Source organism: Trichomycterus rosablanca, chromosome 26 (genome assembly GCF_030014385.1).
Source record: "Trichomycterus rosablanca isolate fTriRos1 chromosome 26, fTriRos1.hap1, whole genome shotgun sequence".
Taxonomy (NCBI): domain Eukaryota; kingdom Metazoa; phylum Chordata; class Actinopteri; order Siluriformes; family Trichomycteridae; genus Trichomycterus; species Trichomycterus rosablanca.
The window spans coordinates 15,773,101-15,798,748 of NC_086013.1; the positions used below are offsets into that span (position 1 = coordinate 15,773,101).

At 45.8% G+C, this 25,648-nt stretch overlaps 1 protein-coding gene across 5 annotated transcripts in view; it reads left to right on the forward strand.

The window, feature by feature from the left end:
* Positions 1 to 25,648, forward strand: part of rgs3a (regulator of G protein signaling 3a) — a 146,592-nt gene that overhangs the window by 86,195 nt on the left and 34,749 nt on the right. For all 5 annotated transcript variants that reach the window (XM_062989063.1, XM_062989061.1, XM_062989062.1 and 2 more), the window contains one exon: positions 15,690 to 16,472. In XM_062989063.1, the coding sequence (XP_062845133.1) occupies positions 15,690 to 16,472 (783 nt within the window). The remainder of the gene's footprint in view (positions 1 to 15,689; positions 16,473 to 25,648) is intronic.

The following is a 25,648-nucleotide window of genomic DNA, read 5'->3' on the forward strand; positions in this document are numbered from 1 at the left end:
TAACCGCTATAGCCTAAAGAGTTCTAGCTGTATCATTTGCTTTTGAAGGTCCAACAAGCTCACGTTCAGGCGTCCAAATACTTTTGCTCATAAGCGTATGTGTTACTTGTGTTACTCAGTCTAATGTGTTTTCGTGTAGCTACATGAGCTCGATCGAGCTCGTCGGGTCCCATCAATGCCGTTCAGACCGAGTTGACAGCGCTGACTGGGAAAATGGTTCCCATCATTCACGATCCTGGTTCCATAGTGGAGCACAAACAGAAATCAGTCACCCTAAATCAAGTTGTCATGTGATTAACTTCGATATATTAATGCGGTCGGTATATAAAAAAAAAAAAAAATATATATATTTATTTTCTTTATTACATTTACTAAATGTCATTAGATTTATTAGATTTAAGAAAAGCGATTGTAGTGCCAGACTCTACTTTGCATGCCAGTCACTCCGGCTAACCAATACTCATGTATATTAGATCTCATGTGATGACTCTGTATGACCAAATGTATTTGGACACCTAAGCAAGAGCTTGTTGGGGCTATTAAAACAGAGTGACCTCTGTGTAATCTTTTCAACTATGAAAAAGACTTTGAAGCATGTCTGTATGACTGTGGGAATTTGTGCCCATTCAGTCAAAAGAGTGTTGATGTTGGTCAAGAAAGCCTCATGCCTAGTTCACACCACATGATTTTTACCCTGATTTTCGCTCGCCGTCTGGTCACCGCTAGATGTGGCAGCTCGGAAGCAACTCGGCTCTCGATCGTTTTGTGTGAAAAAAACATTGCGAGCGGCACGTGCTATGTGGAACTACAGCCAATGAGAACGCAGGATACGGGGTGAGAGGAAACCCGGGGGAGGAGTGTAAAAACATGGGACGGGGCATTATATAGTTTCTATCAGAATACATCAGCACACACACAAGCTTTACAGTATATGTGGCCTTATCGCCCACGCCAAACCATAATACCCACGCTGCATTGCAAAGGATATTTATTAACCTCCAACTCACTACAGAACAGACGCCCCCTGCTGGTCACGTAGCCAAATCCACTTGGATTCATTTATTTTTCCTACTTGCTTTTACGCTGCACATCAGCGCACAAACTTTGATCGCTCGTTTATTGTTGACGTGCATTTTTGGACGTGGTGTCATTAAACCCCTCGTCACTTCTCGCATGTGTTTTTGTGACAAAACGTAGTTTGGGAGACCAGACAGACTCGTCTGAGATTCCTCCTGATGGTAGATGGTGTAGTGTGTGCCCACCTATCGCCGATCAGTCGTTTAGTGTGAAATACACACCGACTTAAAAGACTCCCGATTGTGAGAGATCCAGTCGTGTAGTGTGAACTTGGCATTGGTTGATGTTTTGGTTCATTCCAAAGTTTCAAAGTGGGGCTAAAACACATAAATGTAAAAATGATCAGGGGTGTCCCAATACTTTATATGTTCATGTATCGGCTGATGACGGTCATTAGTGGTTAAAAGAAATTTGGCCACATTTGCATCTTTAATACTCACTAAGCAGAACAGCAGCATCAGACTGGATTGATGTGCCAGACTGAGGCCCAGACTCTGTAAACAACACGAGACTGTAAACCTTCATAACAGCAACACAACACAAGCTCTAGATAAGAAAAAAAGGAGCTCATTTCCTCCAGCACCTCTGCTCACAGAACCATCGCCGGCTGATATTCAGGCAGAGGAGGAGGTGTGCAAATCGATGAGAGTTGGAACCTAATTCGCCGCAGCCCTGATGGATCAGCTCTCCACAATGAGGCTGAATTGGCGAGGCTGCGTGTGTGTGCGTATGCATGTGTGTGTGTGTGTGTGTGTGTTCTGGATCAGGATCGATCTTCTGAAAAGCGTGAAGCAGCATAAGAAATCTGGGGTTAGGCGGGTTATCTGGGCCAGGATGCACAAGGGCAAATGCATGGGCACATACAGAGAGAACGCCCGTCATACCAATGTGCCAGGAAGGAGGGTGTGCATGTGGGGTGGTGCCTCAGAATCACCATATATACACCATATAGACAAAATTATTGGGACACGCCCTTATTTCAGCCACAGCGACTGCTAACAGGTGTAATAAATCAATTATATCAAAGAAATATTACTCAAATTTTGCAGAAAGAGTTTAGGGAAGGCCACTGTGCACCTGTGCACAAAGTGAGCCCTATAAAGACATGAAGAAACTCCAGTGTCCTGCACCTCAGCCCTCATTAAACAGCTTTAGAATGAACTGGAACATCACTTCAGGCTTTCTTGAGCAACATCAGTGCCCAGCCATACAAAAGCTCTTTTAACTAAATGGGCATAAATTCCCACAGGCATACAGACTTCCAAAGTCTTGTGATTGTGAGAAGCTTCTCAGAAGAGCGTCTGTTGTTTGTCTCTATTGTAATACCATTTCTCTTCGAAATGAGACATCCAGGAAGCTCATGGTCAGGTGTACAAATCATTCTGACCGTTTCATCTTTTCAGGTCTTTTCAGGTCAGGGTCTCTTTGAGGCCGCCTGTCTTGGTGAACACTTGACGATAGCGTTTCCTTGATCTGTCACCCGTCAGCACAGCGGTGGACTCTCCAGGTCGAGACGTGTCGGTTTCTCCTCGACTGTTCAGGGCTGATCTAAAAATCTGTGCTGATCAGGTCAGAGACATAAACAGTGTTTGATTGCATCTCTCAAGGTTCCTTCGATTTAAGTGCTTGTAAAGCCTGCCGAGACGCTCCGGTGATCTTCGGCTGTATAAATACACTTGGCAGGACGAGTGTTTTGTACACTTAGATGATTTGGAGATGACCTTCCGAGATCTTTGGATGGTTTGAGCGGGAACAAAGCCCAGAATTAAAGGTTCTACTCTTCTAGACTGTCTTAATGGTGTTTGGGGCAGCGTGGTGGCTCGGTGGGTAGCACTGTTGTTTGACTTTATTGTAATACTATTTCTCTTTGAAATGAGACGTCCAGGAAGCTCATGGTCAGGTGTACAAATCACCCTGACCATTTCATCTTATTAAGGGCTGTCAGTTTTCAGGCCGTCTGTCTTGATGAACACTTGACGATAGCGTTTCCTTGATCTGTCACCCGTCAGCACAGCGGTGGACTCTTCAGGTCGAGCCATGTCGGTTTCTCCTCGACTGTTCAGTGCTGATCTAAAAATCTGTGCTGATCAGGTCCGAGACATAAACAGTGTTTGATTGCATCTCTCAAGGTTCCTTCGGTTTGTCTTCTGAGCAGGAAAGGCTGAAGAAACGTCGTTAAGTGCTTGTAAAGCCCGCCGAGACGCTCCGGTGATCTTCGGCTGTATAAATACACGTGGCAGGATGAGTGTTTTATACAATTAGATGATTTGGATGGTTTTAGCTGGAACAAAGCCCAGAATGAGAGGTTCTACTCTTCTAGACTGTCTTAATGGTGTTTGGGGTGGCACAGCGGCTCGGTGGGTAGCACTGTCACCTCACAGCAAGAAGGTCCTGGGTTTGATTCTGAGGTGGAGCTGTCTGGGTCCTTTCTGTTTGGAGTTAGCATAAAACATGAGGTTAAAATCATAATAAATTAATAAACAATGATGTTTAATTCCTGTCTCCATCCTCCCAATTTACATGTATTAATTTTGTGTCTGTGTGGCTGCCCAGCCAGTCGATAGCACAGCTGAGATTTAAAATCGAGAGCTGGTGAATTTTGACTTTCCAGTACTTCTATCGTTCAGCTCTTGCCTCTTCTCGGTGATCCTGCTGTGAATATTCCAAACCTGAAGCACAGCGCAAGAGCGCTCGGACCTCTCGTGGCTGAAACGAATTTAAAGCGGCGCTCTAAACCTCATTACCTCGCTCGCCGTGCGCTTTCTGCCTTCCTCTGCAAAAGTCCAGTCTCAGGAGTGCAGGTTCTTTATTACAGTTTCTGTACTAAGGTTTTAGGGTTTATACATTTGGCTGGCGGTGTTTTTCTACATGACAGGATGATACGTCTGGAGATACGAGGGAGAGAGAAATAAGTGGATCATAGAGAGACGAGAACAGGTTCAGAAATCAGAGAACGTCCGTGTGTGGTGCATGATGAGAAGCATCGGTGGAGTGTTACTCGACCCCTTTCACCTTTTTTTTTAAACTAATTAATTAAATTAATTAATTAATCTCCGAAACCAATAACATGCATTATTTTGGTCATTTTAAGCCTTTATTGTCTTAGGGACAGTGGTAGCCTGGTGGGTTGAGCTTTGGGAGGTTCGGAAGATTGTCAGTTCAAATCCAGGCTCTGCTATGCAGCCACTGTTGGGCCCTTGAGCAAGGTCTTTAACCCGGTCTGCTCCGGGGCACCATACAATGGCTGACCCTACGCTCTGACCCCAGATTCCAACAAGCTGAGATACGTGAAACGTATTTTCCTTCTTACCTTCATTCCTCCCTTCCTCCATTCTTTATTTCCTTATTTATTTCCTTCCTTCTTTATTTATTTCCTTCTTTCCTTCCTTCTTTATTTCTTTATTAATTTCCTTCCTTCTTTATTTATTTCCTTCTTTCCTTCTTCCCTCTTTCCCTTTTTCCTTCCGTCTTTCCTTCCTTCTTTACTTTACATTTACATTTTCAGCATTTAGCAGACGCTTTTATCCACACAATGAGCAATTGAGGGTTAAGGGCCTTGTTCAGGGACCCAACAGTGGCAACTTGGTGGTGGCGGGGCTTGAACTGTCAACCTTCTGTTTACTAGTCCAGTACCTTAACCACTGAGCTATCACTGCCCTTTTCTTCCTTCTTTACGTCCTTCCTTCTTTACTTCTTTATTTCCTTATTTAGTTCTTCCCTCCTTCCTTCTTTCTTTCTTTCCTGCTAGCTGAGGCTTTTATATTGCACAGTAGACACATAAATCAACGTTCATCTTGTGAGGCTGAACACACTTGCAGGAGAGTTCTTTACCTTGTATATGAGATTAAAAGCTACATTCAGCTCACTTCATTTATTGTATTTTGGCATCATTTAACTCTTAACCCTAGCTAAAATGTAAAGCTAAAATATTTTTATCCTTCTTTAACATTTTTCCCGGTTTTCCTTCCTTCCGTTACACACTTGTCACGAGTACTTACCTCCTGTAAATAATAAATGCGCTCCTTTAGCTCGGCGCCAACTCATCCTGGTGTGATTTAAATGAAAGCAGCATCCCGATGTAGCAGATTAGCGCCGTCCAAGAACGATTATTACTCATGAGTGATTATTGCTTCCAGATTCCCGCTGGCTGTGCATCTCCGTCCATCGATCGTTCGGATCGATAGCTTTGCTCTCGTCTCGGTTTGCGCTCGTCTCGGCTCTTGAGCGGATTGTATAGCGGGTGATGGATATCGGATGGACGACTCGGTTACTTTTAGGAGACTAAATGGATGAAGTTTTTGATGGGGTGGAACGTTTCGGCCGGGGGCCACGAGGGTGCGTTCAATCGATCGCTTAATTGATGTAACTGTTATTTCCATTCTGTCATTGCTGGTTCGACTTCATTCAGGTAACTTGAGAATTTATACCTATGCTTTGTATTTGATGCCCATTCCATTGTGGGCTTGACCTTGGCATGGGTCACATTCCTAACTTCCACCTTGCTTTTGATTCTGTTAAATAAGGATTTCTATTGGTAACTGGGAGAACCCATTCTGTAGCTAATTGCTCATCATGAGACAGATCCGGACCTCAGACAGGCCACTCTAGCACCTTCACTCTCTTACCATGAAGCCACTTTGTTCTAATGTGCAGAATATGACTTGGTAATGTCTTGGGACGTCCTTAAAAAGACCTAGATTATCTAATTTTTTTTACATTTGTCTTACTTAGCAGACACTTTTATCCAATTTGAGCAATTGAGGGTTAAGGGCCTTGCTCAGGGGCCCAACAGAGACAACTTTGCGGTGGTGAGGCTTGAACCAGCAACTTTCTGATTACTAGTTCAGTACCTTAACAACTGAGGTACATTTACATTTTTGGCACTTAGCAGACACTTTTATCCAAAGCGACTTATAGTACTGAAGTAAGAAATTTAGGGTTAGGGGCCTTGCTCAAGGGCCCAGCAGTGTCAACCTGGCAGTGGTGGGGCTTGAACCAGCAACCTTTGGATTACTAGTCCAGTACATTAACCAGTAGGCTTCAACTGTCCCAACAAATTCAGAGCATTCCTGGTCTTAAGGTAGCCCCTGTCCCAAGTAAAATAAAGACAGTTAAAACACACGCTGGAACCAGAGCTGGATCTCGAATACATCATATCGTTTCTCGGCTCTGCCTGCCGGCTAAGGCTGAGCGGCCACATGAACAAAGATTGGCCTGAACAAAGATATGGGCGGGACTAAGCCGGATGGGGTCTCTCTCTCATGACTGGTGCAATTATGACCTCTGCTGGCTGATTGATGGCACCTGCACAGAGATGAGAAAAGAGTGCTGTCAGGGTGTGTCTCTCCGTACACAACGCTGAGCTGCACTGCATTCGTCAAAGTGTAGGTGATAAGATGCATACGGCATGCTGCCCACGTGTCGGAGGGGGCGTGGGTTAGCTTCGTTATCCTCAATCAGAGCAGGGATCGGCATTGGTGGAGAGGAAGCGTGACGCAATCGGGCAATTGGACGCGCTAAAAAGGGAGAAAATGCATAAAGATAATAAAAAATAAACAAATCACTGCTTCTCTTTTTAATTGCATTTCACCTACCGTCCCAACTGTTCTGAAATTGGCTTTGTGCATTAATTATGATCAAAGCTCTTTAAATTTTTAATACAGATTAAATGACTGCACAGTTCCCAAATGAAGCAGCTCTCGGTCCTGAACGTCTGTAGCTCAGTTATCCTCGATGATCCCGGTTCCATCGTTTCAGGATCTTTATTTAGTTCCTGTTTCAGGTTCCTGTTACTTTAGTCGTCGGCTTAGTAAACGTGTTTGTTTTGCAGGCGGTCTGGTGCAGACGTTTAGCTAACGTGAGCTATAAATCTGCTGCACATCAGCTAACGAACTCTTACACACGAGGGTCTGAAAACACTCGAGATCTGACGCCGGCTGTGATTCAGAACTATCAAGGGTTCTTCTGGGCGCTGGTCATGTCCGGTCCGGTAATTTACGGACCCACATGCTGGAAATAGTTTGTTTTGATTGTACAATTGGGAAATAGTGGTGTTCTTTAATGTAAAAGATCTCGAAAGATGTGATATATGGTCAAAAGTATTCGGACAGCTGACCATGGGCTTGTTGGACGTCCCTTTTTAAAAACAAGTGATATTAAAATAGAGTGACCTCAGCTAGAACAACAGCCTGTGTGTCTATGGGAACTTGCTTTTTTGACTGAATGGGCACCTCAGTTGATGTTCCAGTTCATTCCAAAGCTGAGATCAGGGCTCTGAGCAGGCCAACCATGCCTTTCTTCAGGGCAGTCGTGGCCTAGTGGTTAAGGTACTGGACTAGTATTTGAAAGGTCGCTGGTTCAAGCCCCATAACTGCCAGTTTGCCACTGTTGGGTCCTTGAGCAAGGCCCTTAACTTTCAATTGCTTAGACAAAATACTTTCACAGTAAAAATGTAAATGTCTTTATAGGAAAGGGCCTTCCCTAAAGCTGGAAGCATGTCATTTACTTTATATAACAGATTTGTAAGTCTTTAGTGGAGTGGAGTTGCTACAGAACTCATAGAAACACTCGGCTACACTCGGCTAGAACAACATGTATGTGTGTGGGAACTTGTGCCCATTCAGTCAAAAGAGCGTTTGTATGGCTGGGTCATAAAAGCCTCAGTTGATGTTCCAGTTCATTCCAAAGCTGTTCGGTCAGACGAAGCCACGGCTCTGTGCAGGCCAACCACGAAAGGTTGCTGGTTGAAGCCCTGTAACTCCCTGCCACAGGTGGGCCCTTAAGCAAGGCCCTTAACCTTCAATTGCTTAGACAATATACTGTCACAGTCCTGTAGGTCACTTTGGATAAAAGTGTCTGCTTAAAATGTAAATGTCTTTATAGGAAAGGGTCTTCCCTAAACTGTTTCTGTAAAGTTGGAAGCATATTTCCTTATATAATTGATTTGAATGCTTTAGTGGGGAGTGGAGATGCTTCAGAACACAGAGAAACACACTCATCAGTGAGAGAGTCCGGAGGAGAAAATGCGAATCATCTGACCCGCCCTGAACGTCCTGACATCTGACTGACCTTAACAAGCCTGGATGTGCTGGAGGAACACAGCGCTGCTTTTAGGAGATCATGCGGCGTGTGTGATATTTGCGGGTAAACTCGGAGTCTTGTGACTCGGTTCTGCTCTGGTATTTAGGTCAACGTGGGGCGACGCTGTAGGGACGGACGGGCGGAGCACCTTTAGAACACAGTCGTTCTTTTGTAATAAGCGATTCGTCCAGATGTGGGTCTGACCTCTGGTTCTGTCACAGATGCTTGACTTGGATCTCAAGAACTAAAAGGCATTAACACGATTAGGCATCAGCTGCTTGATGTTGCTTTAAATGTTCACATTCAGAAGCTTGGTTTTAATTATTTGCTTGATTATTAGGAGTTTTATCCTGGTCAGGGTTGCGGTGGGTCTGATTCATCGGGCGAAAGGCAGGACACACCCCGGACAGGTCATTAAATCCATCACAGGGCCAACACACAAACACACACACATTCACACTTAGTAGCTCCATTTGACCCTAGGAGAGTTGTAGCCTAGTGGGTAGAGATGTGGGTTGCCAAGTAGAAGTTTGTGGGTTTGAATCGTGGGGGCTCTGTGGTCTATATGCAGCCACTGTTGGGCCCTTGAGCAAGACCCTTGAACCTCTTGGCTTTAAGACCCTTGAAGCTCTGACCCAAGCTTCCAAAGAATTTCATTCCTACTATATATATGTATGTAATCTGCCCTTGACTTTCCTCATCCTTGATCCTTATCCTTCCAGCCAATCAGAAGCAAGGATTTATTTGTAATGCACTTTCATCCTTTTCTCCCGATCTTAGTGCATCCCATTTTTACCCAATTGCGTTACGCTTCCTCTCTACTGGTGCTGACCCCCACCCCGATTGAGGAGAGACTGACACACACCCCCTCCGACACGTGTGCAGTAGCCGACTGCATCTTTTCACCTGCACGAGGCGAGTTCATATACGGATCAGCTTCGTGTACGGAGAGCCACACCCTAATCAATGCATTATTCTTCGACTCTGTGCAGACGCCATCAATCAGCCAGCAGAGGTCAAAATTGTATCAGTTATGAGGAATCCCTATCCGGTTCCCTCCCTGTATGAACAACAAGCCAATCGTTGTTCACGTAGGTGCCCAGACTGCCGGATACCAGCGTATTTTACCGCTGCGCCACCTGAGCGGCTAGAAACAAGGATTCCGGCCTTTAGTTTTGCTTTTCTTTCTTCCTATAGCTGAGACGTACCATGGCTGACCCTGGGCTCTGATATATATATATATATATATATATAAATATATACGTATATACAGTGTATCACAAAAGTGAGTACACCCCTCACATTTCTGCAGATATTTAAGTATATCTTTTCATGGGACAACACTGACAAAATGAGACTTTGACACAATGAAAAGTAGTCTGTGTGCAGCTTATATAACAGTGTAAATTTATTCTTCCCTCAAAATAACTCAATATACAGCCATTAATGTCTAAACCACCGGCAACAAAAGTGAGTACACCCCTAAGAGACTACACCCCTAAATGTCCAAATTGAGCACTGCTTGTCATTTTCCCTCCAAAATGTCATGTGATTTGTTAGTGTTACTAGGTCTCAGGTGTGCATAGGGAGCAGCTGTGTTCAATTTAGTAGTACAGCTCTCACACTTTCTCATACTGGTCACTGAAAGTTCCAACATGGCACCTCATGGCAAAGAACTCTCTGAGGATCTTAAAAGACAAATTGTTGCGCTACATGAAGATGGCCGAGGCTACAAGAAGATTGCCAACACCCTGAAACTGAGCTGCAGCACAGTGGCCAAGATCATCCAGCGTTTTAAAAGAGCAGGGTCCACTCAGAACAGACCTCGCGTTGGTCGTCCAAAGAAGCTGAGTGCACGTGCTCAGCGTCACATCCAACTGCTGTCTTTGAAAGATAGGCGCAGGAGTGCTGTCAGCATTGCTGCAGAGATTGAAAAGGTGGGGGGTCAGCCTGTCAGTGCTCAGACCATACGCCGCACACTACATCAAATTGGTCTGCATGGCTGTCACCCCAGAAGGAAGCCTCTTCTGAAGTCTCTACACAAGAAAGCCCGCAAACAGTTTGCTGAAGACATGTCAACAAAGGACATGGATTACTGGAACCATGTCCTATGGTCTGATGAGACCAAGATTAATTTGTTTGGTTCAGATGGTCTCAAGCATGTGTGGCGGCAATCAGGTGAGGAGTACAAAGATAAGTGTGTCATGCCTACAGTCAAGCATGGTGGTGGGAATGCCATGGTCTGGGGCTGCATGAGTGCAGCAGGTGTTGGGGAGTTACATTTCATTGAGGGACACATGAACTCCAATATGTACTGTGAAATACTGAAGCAGAGCATGATCCCCTCCCTCCTGAAACTGGGTCGCAGGGCAGTGTTCCAGCATGATAATGACCCCAAACACACCTCTAAGACGACCACTGCTTTATTGAAGAGGCTGAGGGTAAAGGTGATGGACTGGCCAAGCATGTCTCCAGACCTAAACCCAATAGAAGATCTTTGGGGCATCCTCAAGTGGAAGGTGGAGGAGCGCAAAGTCTCGAATATCCGCCAGCTCCGTGATGTCGTCATGGAGGAGTGGAAAAGCATTCCAGTGGCAACCTGTGAAGCTCTGGTAAACTCCATGCCCAGGAGAGTTAAGGCAGTTCTGGGAAATAATGGTGGCCACACAAAATATTGACACTTCAGGAACTTTCACTAAGGGGTGTACTCACTTTTGTTGCCAGTGGTTTAGACATTAATGGCTGTATATTGAGTTATTTTGAGGGAAGAATAAATTTACACTGTTATATAAGCTGCACACAGACTACTTTTCATTGTGTCAAAGTGTCATTTTGTCAGTGTTGTCCCATGAAAAGATATACTTAAATATCTGCAGAAATGTGAGGGGTGTACTCACTTTTGTGATACACTGTATACCCTAGGTGATTCTTCTCCTTGACCTGTCAGCCAATCAGAAGCCAGGATATTTAATGGCTATTGTTAGAAATGTAATGATGCATGTTCTGCCACAGCGTGTCCTATTTTTCAGCCGACATCTTTCCGCCTCTTTTATTGATGGGCTGAAAATCCAGGAAGCGATGAAGATTTCACTAAAATCGCGTCTAACTCGGAGCAGAAAGGACCGAACTACAGAACGTCCTGTGTGGATGTGAGTGGATGTGAGTGGACGCGGCCCGAGGCTTCTCGGCTCGATAATTACACGGTTAGCGAGCGCGTGAGGAATGGAAGGACGTTACGGGACGCTGAAGAAATGAAGGCGAGGATCGGAAACGGCTAATGGAACTGGTTCATTTCGCTAATCAGGCGCTGGCTCCTTGAAATGTGAACCCCGCAAAGTGCCTCGCAATCCAATCATTCCACACCCAGCCGTAATGTCCACTTAGAACTATTAGCTAACTCGTGTGGCATCATGAAACCACATGTCATGATGAAGATTAGTGATGATGCAATATACCACGCCTTAAAAAGTACTCCACCCACGGTGTTATTATTTTATAGACGACGGATCTTCAAAAAGTGAGGGTGTGAGGAGGAGTAATCGGTCGTGTCTGAGAGACGGAGAGACGCTTGTAGTCTGGATTTAGCTCCATCTGATTTCCACCTTTTTGGACGCTCAAAGAAGCTTTAAGGGGAAAAAGATTTTCATGTGATGATGATGTGAACGCAGCGGCGCATCAGTGGCTACGTGCTCAACCGAAAACATAAAAAAGTGGGTATGATGCTGGGAGAAATGCATCGGAAGGTGACGATGTAGAAAAGTGATGGAGTTTGTTTTAAAAAATTTTAATAAATAGACTTTTTTTTTTTTAGAACAGGGATCTATCAAAAATGTACATTATCGGCGCTCAGGTGGCGCAGCGGTAAAACACGCTAGAACTCGTCAATTCGAAACTCAGCTCTGCCATCCGGCTGGGCTGGGCGCCTACATGAACAACGATTGGCCGGACAGGGAACTCCTCATAACCGGGGCAATTACGAACTCTACTGGCTGATTGATGGTGCCTGCACAGAGACGAGGAATAATGCATTGATCAGGGTGTGGCTCTCCGTACACAAAGCTGATCTGTATATGAACTCGACTCGTGCAGGTGAAAAAAATGCACACGGTACTGCACACGTGTCGGAGGGGGTGTGTGTCAGTCTCGCTCTCCTCAATCAGGGCGGGTATCGGCATCTGTAGAGAGGACACGTAATGCAATTGGGTAATTGGATACGCTAAAAGTCGGGGGAAAAAATTTATTTGTCTTAACTGCTGCTATTATGACCTCCACTGGCTGATCACTGGCATTGCACAGAGACTGGGGATAACAGAGATCAGTGCATGACTCTCCATGCGCCATACAGATCTCTGGTGAAAACAAGGAGGGGTGTGTGTTAGTGTCGACCCTCCTCGATCAGCAGTAGAGACGAAATATGATCAGGGAACTGGATACGACTACATTTGGAGGAAAAGTGCATTTTTGGGAGAGGACAGAAAGGTTGGCGGTGCCGTTTCATCTCGCTGTTCATGACTGATTGTGTTAAATGAAATTGTGCGTTTTTTATTGCTTTTGCTCACACGTGAAGGAGCCCACCTGAGTCCCGTCGTATTATCCGATTCAAAGACGAGCGCTCTCTCTCTCTCTCTCTCTCTCTCTCTCTCTCTCTCTCTCGTCCTCTTTATAAAGAGAGAATTCATTCAGGAATAAAAAACCCGGCCACGTGACGCGGCCCGAGCGGCGGTTCCAGCAGCGTCACACTTCTTTATCGGGTAATAAATGGCGCATACGCTTTTAGCATGAAGTGTGAAGTGGATTTATTCTGAGACTGATTTCCCAAAGTAGACGGCCTCCCCCGCGGCGGCGCGGCGGCCGAGCGAGCCGACAGGGACCGGCTTTAGAAAGATAAAAAAATAAAAACGGAGCGTTTTTCTATAAATGACTCGCGCAGAAACACAATCCTGCGGGGCTTTAACCGCGCTGAGGCGCTAATCACTGTTTGCATTCCTGAAGTCGTGTTTGTTTGTTTGGTTTTAATCTTCAGCGCTCCAGACTGAAAGATTTTACATACCAGACGCTAAAGGAAAGGTGCAGTGAGAAGTCTAACGTACACCAATATTCACTTAATCCCAAAGCTTAGCTTAGCCGAGACGCTCGGTATTCAGTTTGTCAGCTTTTACTGTACATGCTACGCTGCTAATGAGACTAACACATATTAGCAGGTCTTTCCTCACGCGGTATCTTTTAGATAAATATTATACATGCTCACTTGCCCCAAACCTGGTCAAATCTGGTCAAACAACAAATATAGTATTATAAATACACGTTATACAGCTAAAAGTATGTGGACGGGCGTCCGGGGTGTGGCCTAGTGATTTCAGTGAAACCAGACCAGTCGTGATCTGTGTATATTTCAAGCCCTTGTGCTTAGCTATTTTCCTGGTTTTCTGATGTTTAAACACAGCTGATTATACTGCCACCTAGTGTTTGAATATCTGAACTGACACTAAAATTTGTAGTACTAAGAAATAACCATCATTAAAGCAGCTTATACGAAGTGTTAAGTCTGATGTGAAAAGTCTAATGTACACCAATATTCACTTAATCCCAAAGCTTAGCTTAGCCGAGACGCTCGGTATTCCGTTTGTCAGCTTTTTAACCTAGAACATCCAGCGACGATCTTAAAGATGAAAATACTCATTTGTATTTTGAAACACCCCCTCTGCATACACAGAGTTACCTGAGTTTTTTATATATATATTCTTTATACATTTTCTCCCCTTTTTCTCCCTTTTTAGCACGTCCAATTACCCGATTGCGTCACGCTTCCTCTCCACCAATGCCGATCCCTGCTCTGCTGGCGGAGAACGAAGCTAACCCACGCCCCCTCCGACACGTGGGCAGCAGCCGTATGCATCTTATCACCTGCACTTTGACGAGTGGAGTGCAGCTCAGCGTTGTGTATGGAGAGACACACCCTGAGAGCTCTCATTTCTCATCTCTGTGCAGGCGCCATCAGTCAGCCAGCAGAGGTCGTAATTGCACCAGTCATTAGAGAGAGAGACCCCATCCGGCTTAGTCCCGCCCATATCTGAACAACAGGCCAATCGTTGTTCATGTGGCCGCTCAGCCTTAGCCGGCCGGCAGGCAGAGTTGAGATTCGATACGATGTATTCGAGATCCCAGCTCTGGTTCCAGCGTGTGTTTTTACTGCTGCGCCACCTGAGCATCTTGGACATTTTGACTAAGCGATTGCTAACTGAATTGCCGTAGGATCGCTAGGACCAGTAACATTACCCAGTGACATTTTCACGCCGTGAATTAGGCAGCGCTTTAATTATGACACATCACAAGAGCTCACGAGTGTGCAAAGCTTTGACCTTTGTAATTGCACCTGCTAATAGCTTTACACGTCCTCGCCTTCGCTTGGCGTGTGTGCGCTTCGGTCCTCATCACTTCCTGTTCAGAGCCGCTGGTCTGTTGACTCTCGGACGTGCTGTGAATGTTTTACTAAAGCTTCATCCCTCCATGACCTTTCTGAAAGCGCCGCAGCTCCGAGCACGTGGCGCCGGACTAATGGAAGAACCGCCGCCGGGGGTTAAAGGAGCCGGTTAGAAATGTACCAGCGTTCCTGGAACGAGGCAGGTGGCGATCCGGGAGCGTTACGCCGTCCTAATGATAGCATTAGTGACAGAGGGACAGGACGGTGGGCAGGACGTGGACTGTCTGACCGTTTAGAAGGACTTTACTCTGGGATCAAAGCCGCGTTCAAGCGATCGTAAACGCAAGTCCAGCGGCTATTTTTAGCTCTGATGAGCCCTGCGTTTGTTTACTGAAGGTGTTTCATTGTGCTGCGGCTGACAGTGATGGATGCATTTAGCAGAAAAATGGGAGGAGTGCGTGTCTAAATTAGTGTGGGTGCCTCACAGCAATGAGCCATGTTTAATCCCAGCTTCTGTTTGCTGTCTATATATAATTTCCTTTGTGTCTGTGTGGGTTGAATACTGGGTTCTCTCCCACTTCTCAGAACATGCAGAAGGTGGATTGGCTGTTCCATATTGCTCTGAGGTGTCAATGTGTAAGTAAAGATGTGCAATATGTGTCTGCACTGGATTGTATATGCTATATATGCACATCAACTTCTATTAAAATCCCAAACAGCACAAGCAGTGTCCTCAGTCAGTTGTTCATTTACATTTCCAGCAAGTCAAAAGCGACTTTCAGTTGTGACAGTATACAATCTAAGAAACTGAGGGTTGAGCCTTGCTCAAGGGCCCAACAGTGGCAACCTGGCAGTTGTGGGGCTTGACCCGGCAACCTTCTGATTACTAGTCCAGCACCTTAACCACTAGACTACAACTGTGATGTTAAGACAATGCGATGTTTTGTGAGAACTTCTGATGTTATAACCAGCCCACCTTAAATTTTGGTGGACTTTAAAGATAACACACCCTATGGTGCCCAAATGTGAGGAAGGCGTGGCCTTTGTGCCCATTAATTATGTTTATAATTGTTTATTTATTATTTATTATGATTTTTGTTTGTTTCCTCAGATGCTGGAGCCCAAGCTGGACGAGCAGTGCGATCTGGGGGCTCAGCGCCTCCCCTCAGAGGACGAACACCTCAGCAGCCCTTCCGACGCCCCAGGCACCGGCACTACCGCCAGCTCTCCTTCAGAAGAGACCCGTCATCTGGTACCCCCTACGCCGCCCCCTTCCACCGAGGGTAGCCTAAGCGACATCTGGCGTGAAGACAGAGGAGACGATGAAGAGGAGGAGAAAAAGACTCCGCCCGAGGAAGAGTACGGTGATGAGACCTCACACGGAGCTGACGGAGATGAGACGGAGAAGAAAGACGACAACGAGGACAACGACACGAACGCTCTACCATCGTCGTCATCCTTTATCATCCCAGAGCTGCGTCTGGACCGCTCCTTCAGCACAGACGCTCTCTCCTCACCCGCTACCGATGAAGAGGATGACGAGGATGATGAAGACGATGAAGAGGATGATGAGGATGAGGATGAGGACAGTGATGATTACGTAGAGCGTGGTAAACGCAGGAGCATGGTGGAGCCGGGTTCGTGTGAGAAGCACGGCGGATCCGGGGGGCTGAGCGTACAGAACTCGTTACGCAGACGCACCCACAGCGAGGGCAGCCTCCTCCAGGACCCGCGCACCACCTGTTTCACCTCCGACAACGCCATCAATTGCCTGGAGGTCAACACCGCGAACAAGGGAGGCTGGACGCTGCCCTCTCCCAAAACACTGAAGAAGGAGCTGACCAAGAACGGAGGGTCCATGCACCAGCTCTGCATGCTGTTCTCCGGCCGAAAGGTGAGTTAGTCTTCCTAATAAACCTCACAAACTCTACACAAACCCTTACACTAGATGCTAAAGTTTACACACCCCTAGCCATCACATTCTCGGATATACTTAATCTTTCCGGTGCACTCTGGCGACCTCTACTGGTCACACAGCCCCCCCAAATGTCCAAGGAGAGCCACAACCACACAAACCCGACATCTGCGTCTTTACTTTCTTGCAAAGAGTCTCAGCGTGTATTAGGGACCATGATACTACTTCTGTATTTTTCCGCTGCTCATGCCAGGGCCTCGACCAGACAGTAGGAGTCGCTGTTTCAGCAGTAAGAAAAACGAATGTCCATCCAGCCTCCCCTCCCTCAGACACGTTCAACTGTGCCTGTTGAGTTGTTGAGTTCCCGATCAGGCAGTTTAATTACTTACAGTCTTGTGACAGTATCTAGTCTAAGCAATTAAGGGTTAAGGGCCTTGCTCAAGGGCCCAACAGTGGCAACCTGGCAGTGGTGGGTCTTGAACCAGTGACCTTTTGAATTACTAGTCCAGGACCTTAACCACTAGGCTACAACTGCTCAGGGTTTTTCAAACACAAGGGTCGCAAGCCAAAAAATATGGGTCGCAGACAAAAATAATAATAATTTAATAAACGAATTTTAATAGGCACATACAAAAATAAACTTGTACACGAACGCCCCCTTGTGGAGGCTTTACTTTACACCTTGTAATCCACAGTGGGGCCAGATTGCTGTAGCTTGACATTAGTAACTTTGTCCAAGATAGACAACAAATAAATGACATGAATTAGAAGCTGCATCAACACCGTGAGTATACACTATATGGACAAAAGTATTAGGACACCCCTTCTAATTACTGAATTCATGTGTATTGGCCACAACAGTTACTAACAGGTGTAATAAATCAATTATATAAAGGATATTCTATGCTTAGAGAAGGCTTTTCCAGTCCAGCATGACTGTACCCCTGTGCACAAAGCAAGCTCTATTAAGACATGTGCACAGCCATACAAATGCACTTTAACTGAATGGGCACAAATCACAACAGACATAAAAGTCTTGTGAGAAGCCTCTCAGAAGAGCGGCTGCTGTTATAGCTGTAAAGATCACACAGATGTCGCTCTAATTCAATAGCATATTCTGACTAAGTTATCATGCTGTGAAAATAATATATCGTAACACCCCTACAGTGCAGTAATGCATACAGATCTCACACAGGTGGTGCTTTATAGAGATGTCTGCCTGAAATAGAGATGAAGCTTGTGAGGATCTTTCGGTGTTGTGTTGGAATCTGCTGCCACCAAGTGGTGAGGTTGGTAAAATTCAGCTGGGCTTAGTGCATCAGATAAACTAGAAACTGCTCAAACAGAATTATTTTAACCCTGAAACAGGGGCATAAATGTTCGTAGAGTTTATTTCAGGTGACCAGAAACCTAAAATGATGTTCTGATATTCCTCAGGAAAGCCTCAGTTGATGTTCCAGTTCATCCCAGAGCTGTTCAGTAGGGCTGAGGTCAGGGCTTTGTGCAGGACACTGGAGTTTCTTCATGCCCGTTTAGAGCTTGCTTTGTGCACAAGGGGCACACTCATTCTGGACCAGGAAAAGGCCTTCCCTCAACTGTTGCTGCAAATTTGGAAGCATATTGCTCATGTTAGCTACTGGTGTTTGTTTGTTTATTGTTTATTAGGATTTTAGCGTCATGTTTTACACTTTTGGTTACATTCATGACGCAAGGTTATATCGAACACAGTCATGGACAATTTAGTGTCTCCAATTCACCTCACTTGCACGTCTTTGGACTGTGGGAGGAAACCGGAGCACCCGGAGTAAACCCACGCAGGCACGGGGAGAACATGCAAACTCCACACAGAAAGGACCCGGGCCGCCCCACCTGGGGATCGAACCCAGGACCTTCTTGCTGTGAGGCGACAGTGCTACCCTGTGAAACTGTTGTAACTAAAACACATGAATTTAATAATTACAAGGGGTGTCCCAATACTTTTGACAGTACAGCGTCGCAGTATGGAAGAGAAAGATGAAGAACAGCACGGAGTTCTGACTCTTGTACTTTAAGTGGCTGTAGCTGTAGTTTCAGGTTGATCCACTAAGTGGCGCCATGGCGCTTTAGATTCCGCTGAACGTTTCATATAAAGCTGTGATACGATTTGCATTCTTTAGATTTGACCCAAAACACAAACAAGTCTGGGTGCTAAATTTAGCTCAGATGTGTGTGTGTGTGTGTGTGTGTGTGTAATGACCAGCTCCTAAAATGTTTACAGCAGTGACTATTCCACCAGGAAACGTTGGACACCCCCCAAACATGGCTAATCATGTCTGTGTAGATGCCTGGCCTGCTGGTAGCACTGCTGTGATTCAAACCACCGAGCAACCATGAGAATAATTCAATCACTTATTTACATGTTTGGTTCTTACATGAAGACGATGGAGAGAGACACAGCCGAGACGATTCGGATCCTTAAATGGCAGTGTTAGTGCGGTAGGAATGCTGTGTGTGTGTGTGTGTGTGTGTGTGTGTGTGTGTGTGTTGGCTGAGTCTCAGTGTAATTTTACTACCTATTTACGTCACCGGACTCACTTCTCTCCAGCTGTGGAGCGTTCGGTGGAGCTCCGTCTCTGTGCTTGTATATCACGCAGCTTCTCTTTATAAAATAATGCAGAACTCGAGTCATAAATCATCTTCACTTGTGAAAAAAACCCAACAAATGGGTTTAAGCCAAGGAGAGCAATGCACTCTGGGAACTCGGAGCAACTCTCGAGCTGGATTCTATTCCACAGGGTCGTTACACAGCGGCCATATATTTCATACACACACTAATCACATGATATCTGCAAGCAGAACTTCAGCTGGTTCAACGTCATCACGTAAACGACTGAGCGGCACGTCTCAGTATAAGCAATTGAGGGTTAAGGGCCTTGCTCAAGGGCCCAACAGTGGCAACCTGGCAGTGGTGAGGGTTGAACCGGCAACCTTCTGATTACTGGACCAGTACCTTAACCTCTAGGCTACATCTGCCCTTAAAGTTAACATTTATTTATTTATTTATTTATTTATTAGGATTTTAACGTCATGTTTTACACACCTTGGTTACATTCATGACAGGAACGGTAGTCTCAGAGAATTTTACATCTCCAGTTCACCTCACTTGCACGTCTTTGGACTGTGGGAGGAAACCGGAGCTCCCGGAGGAAACCCACGCAGACACGGGGAGAACATGCAAACTCCAAAAAGAAGGAACCCAGGACCTTCTTGCTGTGAGGCGACAGTGCTACCCACCGAGCCACCGTGACGTCTTTGCATTCAGCGGACGCTTTTATCCATAGCGACTTACAGCTGTGACAGTCAACAATCTAAGCAATTGAGGGTTAAGGGCCTTGCTCAAGGGCCCAACAGTGGCAACCTGGCAGTGGTGAGGGTTGAACCGGCAACCTTCTGATTACTGGACCAGTACCTTAACCTCTAGGCTACAGCTGCCCTTAAAGTTAATATTTATTTATTTATTAGGATTTTAACGTCACATTTTCCACACTTGGAGAACATGCAAACTCCACACAGAAAGGACCCGGACCGCTCCACCTGGGAATCGAACCCAGGACCTTCTTGCTGTGAGGCGACAGTGCTACCCACTTAGCCACCGTGCCGCCCAAATGAATAAATAAAGGAGCAGTGTGATAGATTCTGTACTAATGATTCCAGCATAGTGGCTTATAAATAACAAAATAAAAGCTCAGTGGTTTAGGTGCTGGACTAGTAATCAGAAGGTTGCCAGGTCAAGCCCCACCACTGCCAATATGCCACTGTTGGGCCCCTGAACAAGGCCCTTAACCCACAAATGTTTTATTCGGTTACAGTTGCATAAAAACATCTGCTAAATGCCACAGATGTAAATGCTTGAGAGCTTTAGGGCGGTTAAAGGTTAAAGGACTGGACTAGTAATCAGAAGGTCGCTGGTTCAAGCCCCACCACTACCAGTTTGCTGCAGTTGGGCCCTTGAGAAAGGCCCTTAACCCTGAATTACTCACAATGTATTCTGTAACTGTAATGTAAGCTACGTACAATCATGACCGAATACGATGCATTAGGATTAAGGGCCTTGCACAGGGACCCAACAGTGGCAACTTGGCTGTGGTGGGGCTTGAACTAGTGACCTTCTGATACAACCTATTTACAGGGTTGCTATGACAGTTCTCTACGCTGCCAGGAAGGAAACATTTAATAGTTTTTTTAGTATATCTTCCATCACACACACACACACACACACGCACACACACACTCTCACACGGGTGGAGTTCCCATGCAGCCCATGCATGCTACAGCAGGAGAAACACACATGTTGGTGTTTGTTGGTTGCTATAGAGCCGCGACTCCGCCGTGTTTAGCGTCTGTTTACGTCGTTTTCCGTAAACACTGTTCATTGACTGCGCATGGCCTAGTAAGGGCGCCGAGCGGGAAGAGGCGCAGATCAGAGTAACGACGCCAACAGAGGAGAGTTACAACCACCGGAGTGTAAACTGTCTCTCTTAAGTTTCCACTGTCGTCTTCACCCGGCGTGAATATACGAGCTTCACGTCACACTGCTCTCTAGGACTCCCATAAATACAACACAGCACATGAGGGCGAGGTGTAACAGGTACACTATACCACCAAAAGTATTGGGACACCTGATCATGACCTTGTTGGACGAATGATATTAAAATAGTGTGACCTCTATGTGATGTTTGCAGCCATAACAGCAGACGCTCTTCTAAGAAAGCTTCTCATAAGTATGTTTTGTGGCAGTTGTAGCCTAGTGATTAAGATACTGGTCCAGTAATCAGAAGGTTGCCGGTTCAAGCCTCACCTCTGCCAGGTTGCAGCTGTTGGGCCCTTGAGCAAGGCCCTTAACCCTCAATTGCTTAGATTGTATACTGTCACAACTGTAAGTCACTTTCGATGAAAGCTTCTGCTAAATGCAGAAAATGTAAATGTTTTCTTTCCATTTCATTTTATTTCATTTTCATCAGCTGCTTCATCCTGGTCAGGGTTGCGGCAGGTCCGGTCCCAGGGCTCCATCGCAGGGCTTTACCATCCTACCTGGGACAGTGGTCGTCTAGTGGGTAGAGCTTCGGGTTATCAATCAAAAGGCTGAGAGTTCAAATCCCTGCTCTGCCATTTAGTCACTGTTGGGCCCTTGAACAAGGCCCCCAACCCCTTCTGCCTTAGGCGCTGTACAATCTCTGACCCATAAATAGGGAAGGTGTGTAGATATGAGGCTGAGAAACCCAAGTCTGTCCTCGGAGGGCTATTAAAGGAAGGGGGGGGGGGGGGGGACTTTGGAAATAGAACCGTATTACATTCCATCCCAAAAATGCACCATGTCTGCTTGTACAGAGGCATTGTGGGATACGCTGTTCTGTCCCTGGTTCTCCCACATGCTCGGCGAGTGGAGGGAATTCTCTGGAAGGCCCTCAAATACCTGGAGGTGTAACTCACCGATTAACTCACCGATTAACTCACCGATTAACTCACCGATTAACTCACCGATTAACTCACCGATTAACTCACCGATTAACTCACCGATTGTTGCCTTTGGTTACAAAACAAACTGTGAATGGACTCACACGTCAAACCAGTTTAAATAGCCAGTCAAACTGACCGGTGGTGACCCGACTTTTAACTGAAACATCAATTGAGACTTTCTTGACCAACATCAGTGCCCAGCCATACCAATGCTGTCATCTTTTGATTGAATGGGCACAAATTCCCACACATTCAACATTCAAAGTCAAGTTCAGATGTTTCTTCTCATTTACATCTTCCTCTGTAAGTCTCTGTCTGTCTGTCTCTTTCAGTCTCTGTATGTCTGTAAGTCTCTGTCTGTCTGTCTGTCTGTCTGTCTCTCAGTCTCTGTCTCTCCATCTCACTGTCTGTCTTTCTCGCTCAGTCTCTGTATGTCTCCGTCTGTCTGTCTCTCAGTCTCTGTTTTTCTCTGTCTCTCTGTATGTTTGTCTGTTTCAGTGTCTGTCTCTCTGTCTCTTTCTTTCAGCCTCTGTCTGTCTGTCTGTCTCAGTGTCTGTCTGTCTCAGTGTCTTTCTCTTTCAGCCTCCGTCTGTCTGTCTCAGTGTCTGTCTGTCTCTAACTCTGTCTTTCTCTTTCAGCCTCTGTCTGTCTGTCTCAGTGTCTGTATGTCTCTCTCTGTCTTTTTCTTTCAGCCTCTGTCTGTCTGTATGTCTGTCTCTATCTGTCTTTCTCTTTCAGTCTCTGCATGTCTCTGTCTTTTTTACGCTCTCTTTCGTGCTCTGTCTTTCTCTCTTTGTCTCTCTCCATGTCTTTCTGTCTCTGTATGTCTTTCTTGCACTCTCTGTCTATGTCTCTTTCACTGTATGAGTCTCTGTCTGTCTCTCTCTGTCTGTCTCTCTGGCTCATGCTCGTGACCATCTTTCCGACCTGCTCTTCCTGAAATCTTCTTCCACTCCATCATCTGATAGCAAACGTCATTCGCTCGGAGAAGCAATAAAAGCGAGACGGAGCGCAGGACTGGGATGATATATATCTAATCTCTTACACACACACTCATTTCATGTGCTGGGTGTGTGTAGAGAGAGAGAAGCTTGTGTTAACACACTAACACACTTTAATCTGTCAATTTCAGATCATAATAAAACTATAAAACTTGTAGTTCGGCACATTTAGTAAAAATTGGATCCACGTCCTGTCAGGTAGCAGGTAAAAGAACGTGTACAAGATCTCAGTTCGTTCTCGGTGTGCTTGTTCCAAGGCTGAAGCGTAGGAGTGTGCGGAGTGTGTGGAGGAGACAGGAGTGTGTAGCATGCCGTGTATTAGAACAGAACAGTGCCATGCAGAACATTTAATCAGAGAGAAGAACGTTACGGTGCTTAGGGGTTTTTGTATCTGTTGGTCCTGGATTTTGTAAAGTTGCTTTAAGACAATGTCTATTGTAAAAAGCGCTATATAAATAAAGTTGACTTGACTTGACTTGACGGTGCGGCGCTGCATTATGAGCAGGACCATGAGCAGAAACCTGATTCTGCTGTCCCCACTCGGTCGTCTTCGATAGGAACCGATCAGGAAGCGTATATATTTTATTATTACGCTCTGGTCGGCTCTACTGTATGATAACGCTGGTTTCTAAGAAATGGTTTGAGATCTTCGGTGTGGAGAAACTCCAGTGGCCTGCAGAGAGCTTCAACCTCAACCACTTAAAACACCTTTGGGATGAATTGGAATGTTAATAGTAAGCCAGGATTTCTCGTCCAACATGACCTTATACACCGATCAGCCATAACATTAAAACCACCTCCTTGTTTCTACACTCACTGTCCATTTTATCAGCTCCACTTACCATATAGAAGCACTTTGTAGTTCTACAATTACTGACTGTAGTCCATCTGTTTCTCTACATGCCTTTTTAGCCTGCTTTCACCCTGTTCCTCAATGGTCAGGACCCCCACAGGACCACCACAAAGCAGGTATTATTTAGGTGGTGGATCATTCTCAGCACTGCAGTGACACTGACATGGTGGTGGTGTGTTAGTGTGTGTTGTGCTGGTATGAGTGGATCAGACACAGCAGCGCTGCTGGAGTTTTTAAACACCTCACTGTCACTGCTGGACTGAAAATAGTCCACCAACCAAAAATATCCAGCCAATAGCACCCTGTGGGCAGCGTCCTATGACCACTAATGAAGGTCTAGAAGATGACCGACTCAAACAGCAGCAATAGATGAGCGATCGTCTCTGACTTTACATCTACAAGATGGACCAACTAGGTAGGAGTGTCTAATAGAGTGGACAGTGAGTGGACACGGTATTTAAAAACTCCAGCAGCGCTGCTGTGTCTGATCCACTCATACCAGCACAACACACACTAACACACCACCACCATGTCAGTGTCACTGCAGTGCTGAGAATGATCCACCACCTAAATAATACCTGCTCTGTGGTGGTCCTGTGGGGGTCCTGACCATTAAAGAAAAGGGTGAAAGCAGGTTAACAAAGCATGCAGTAATTGTAGAACTACAAAGTGCCTCTATATGGTAAGTGGAGCTGATAAAATGGACAGTGAGTGTAGAAACAAGGAGGTGGTTTTAATGTTATGGCACAACCAACTCCATATCAGTGCTCGTCTTTATGTGACGTCAAGCACCTAACGGTCAAGCGTCTACATACTTTTGGCCTGCGCTCCCCCAGGCTGAAGCTAGATGGCACCGTGAGCGACACTCTGGATCTTGAACTCTGAAAGGACGCCATTGTGCTTGTTTTGGACCTCAGAGCTCATCCAGCGTGAACTGGATTCAAACTCGGATTGGGAGCTAAAAATAACCTTCAGCCTGAGCTTTCGGGGAACGCTGAAAAACATTCGGACAAACGGTCAACGGTCAAGCACAACGTGTGGTGCCGAAGTCCACGTCCAGATCATAGCAGAGCAAAACATCCATTCGGTTAGCACTGTAGCATTAGCAGTTATTAAATCAAACTGCCCATCAGAAGGGTCGTGTTGGGGTGCTCCTCGGTGCCAGCAGTGCCATCAGGCTGGTGTTTTCTACACCGTACAGGCACCAGAGACGCTGTTTGGGTATTTGGATCCGAACACACGGTGAAAGGTCGAGTCGATTTATCAGACGCGGTTCACTGTGTAAGCGGTAAATATTTGCGCGGTGGGTAAACACTGGGATGATGTACCCATTAGGCTGTGGAGTAAAAATAACTGCTCTGTTTTCGTTCCCGTGTCTGAAATCGTCCGTCTTGTTTATACTCTTCGTACTTTGCGACATTAAATGTTTTTACAGTCTAATGACCCGATGGCTGCCGTCCAGGGTTTGGCTTCAGCGCTCGTTCACATTCGTCTTCCCCGATGATGCGACGTACTTCAGAGGTCCCATCAGACGTCCCATCAGACGTCCCTGTTTCTGGAAGTGTGTTGCTGTTCGTACAGCTATATGTGTATTCCAGTACGTCTCCTGTTTAAATAACACTTCATGTTTTATGTACAGACACTTGGAACAGTAACCAGGACCTACTGTACTGAACATCGGTCTGTCCCACCCCCCTCTCTCCGGCCCCGTCTCAGACAGAGGGTTCGTTTCGGCATTTAGCAGATCTTATCCAAACGACTTACAGTAATGTGGTAGTACATATTCTGAGTCACTGAGGGTTAAG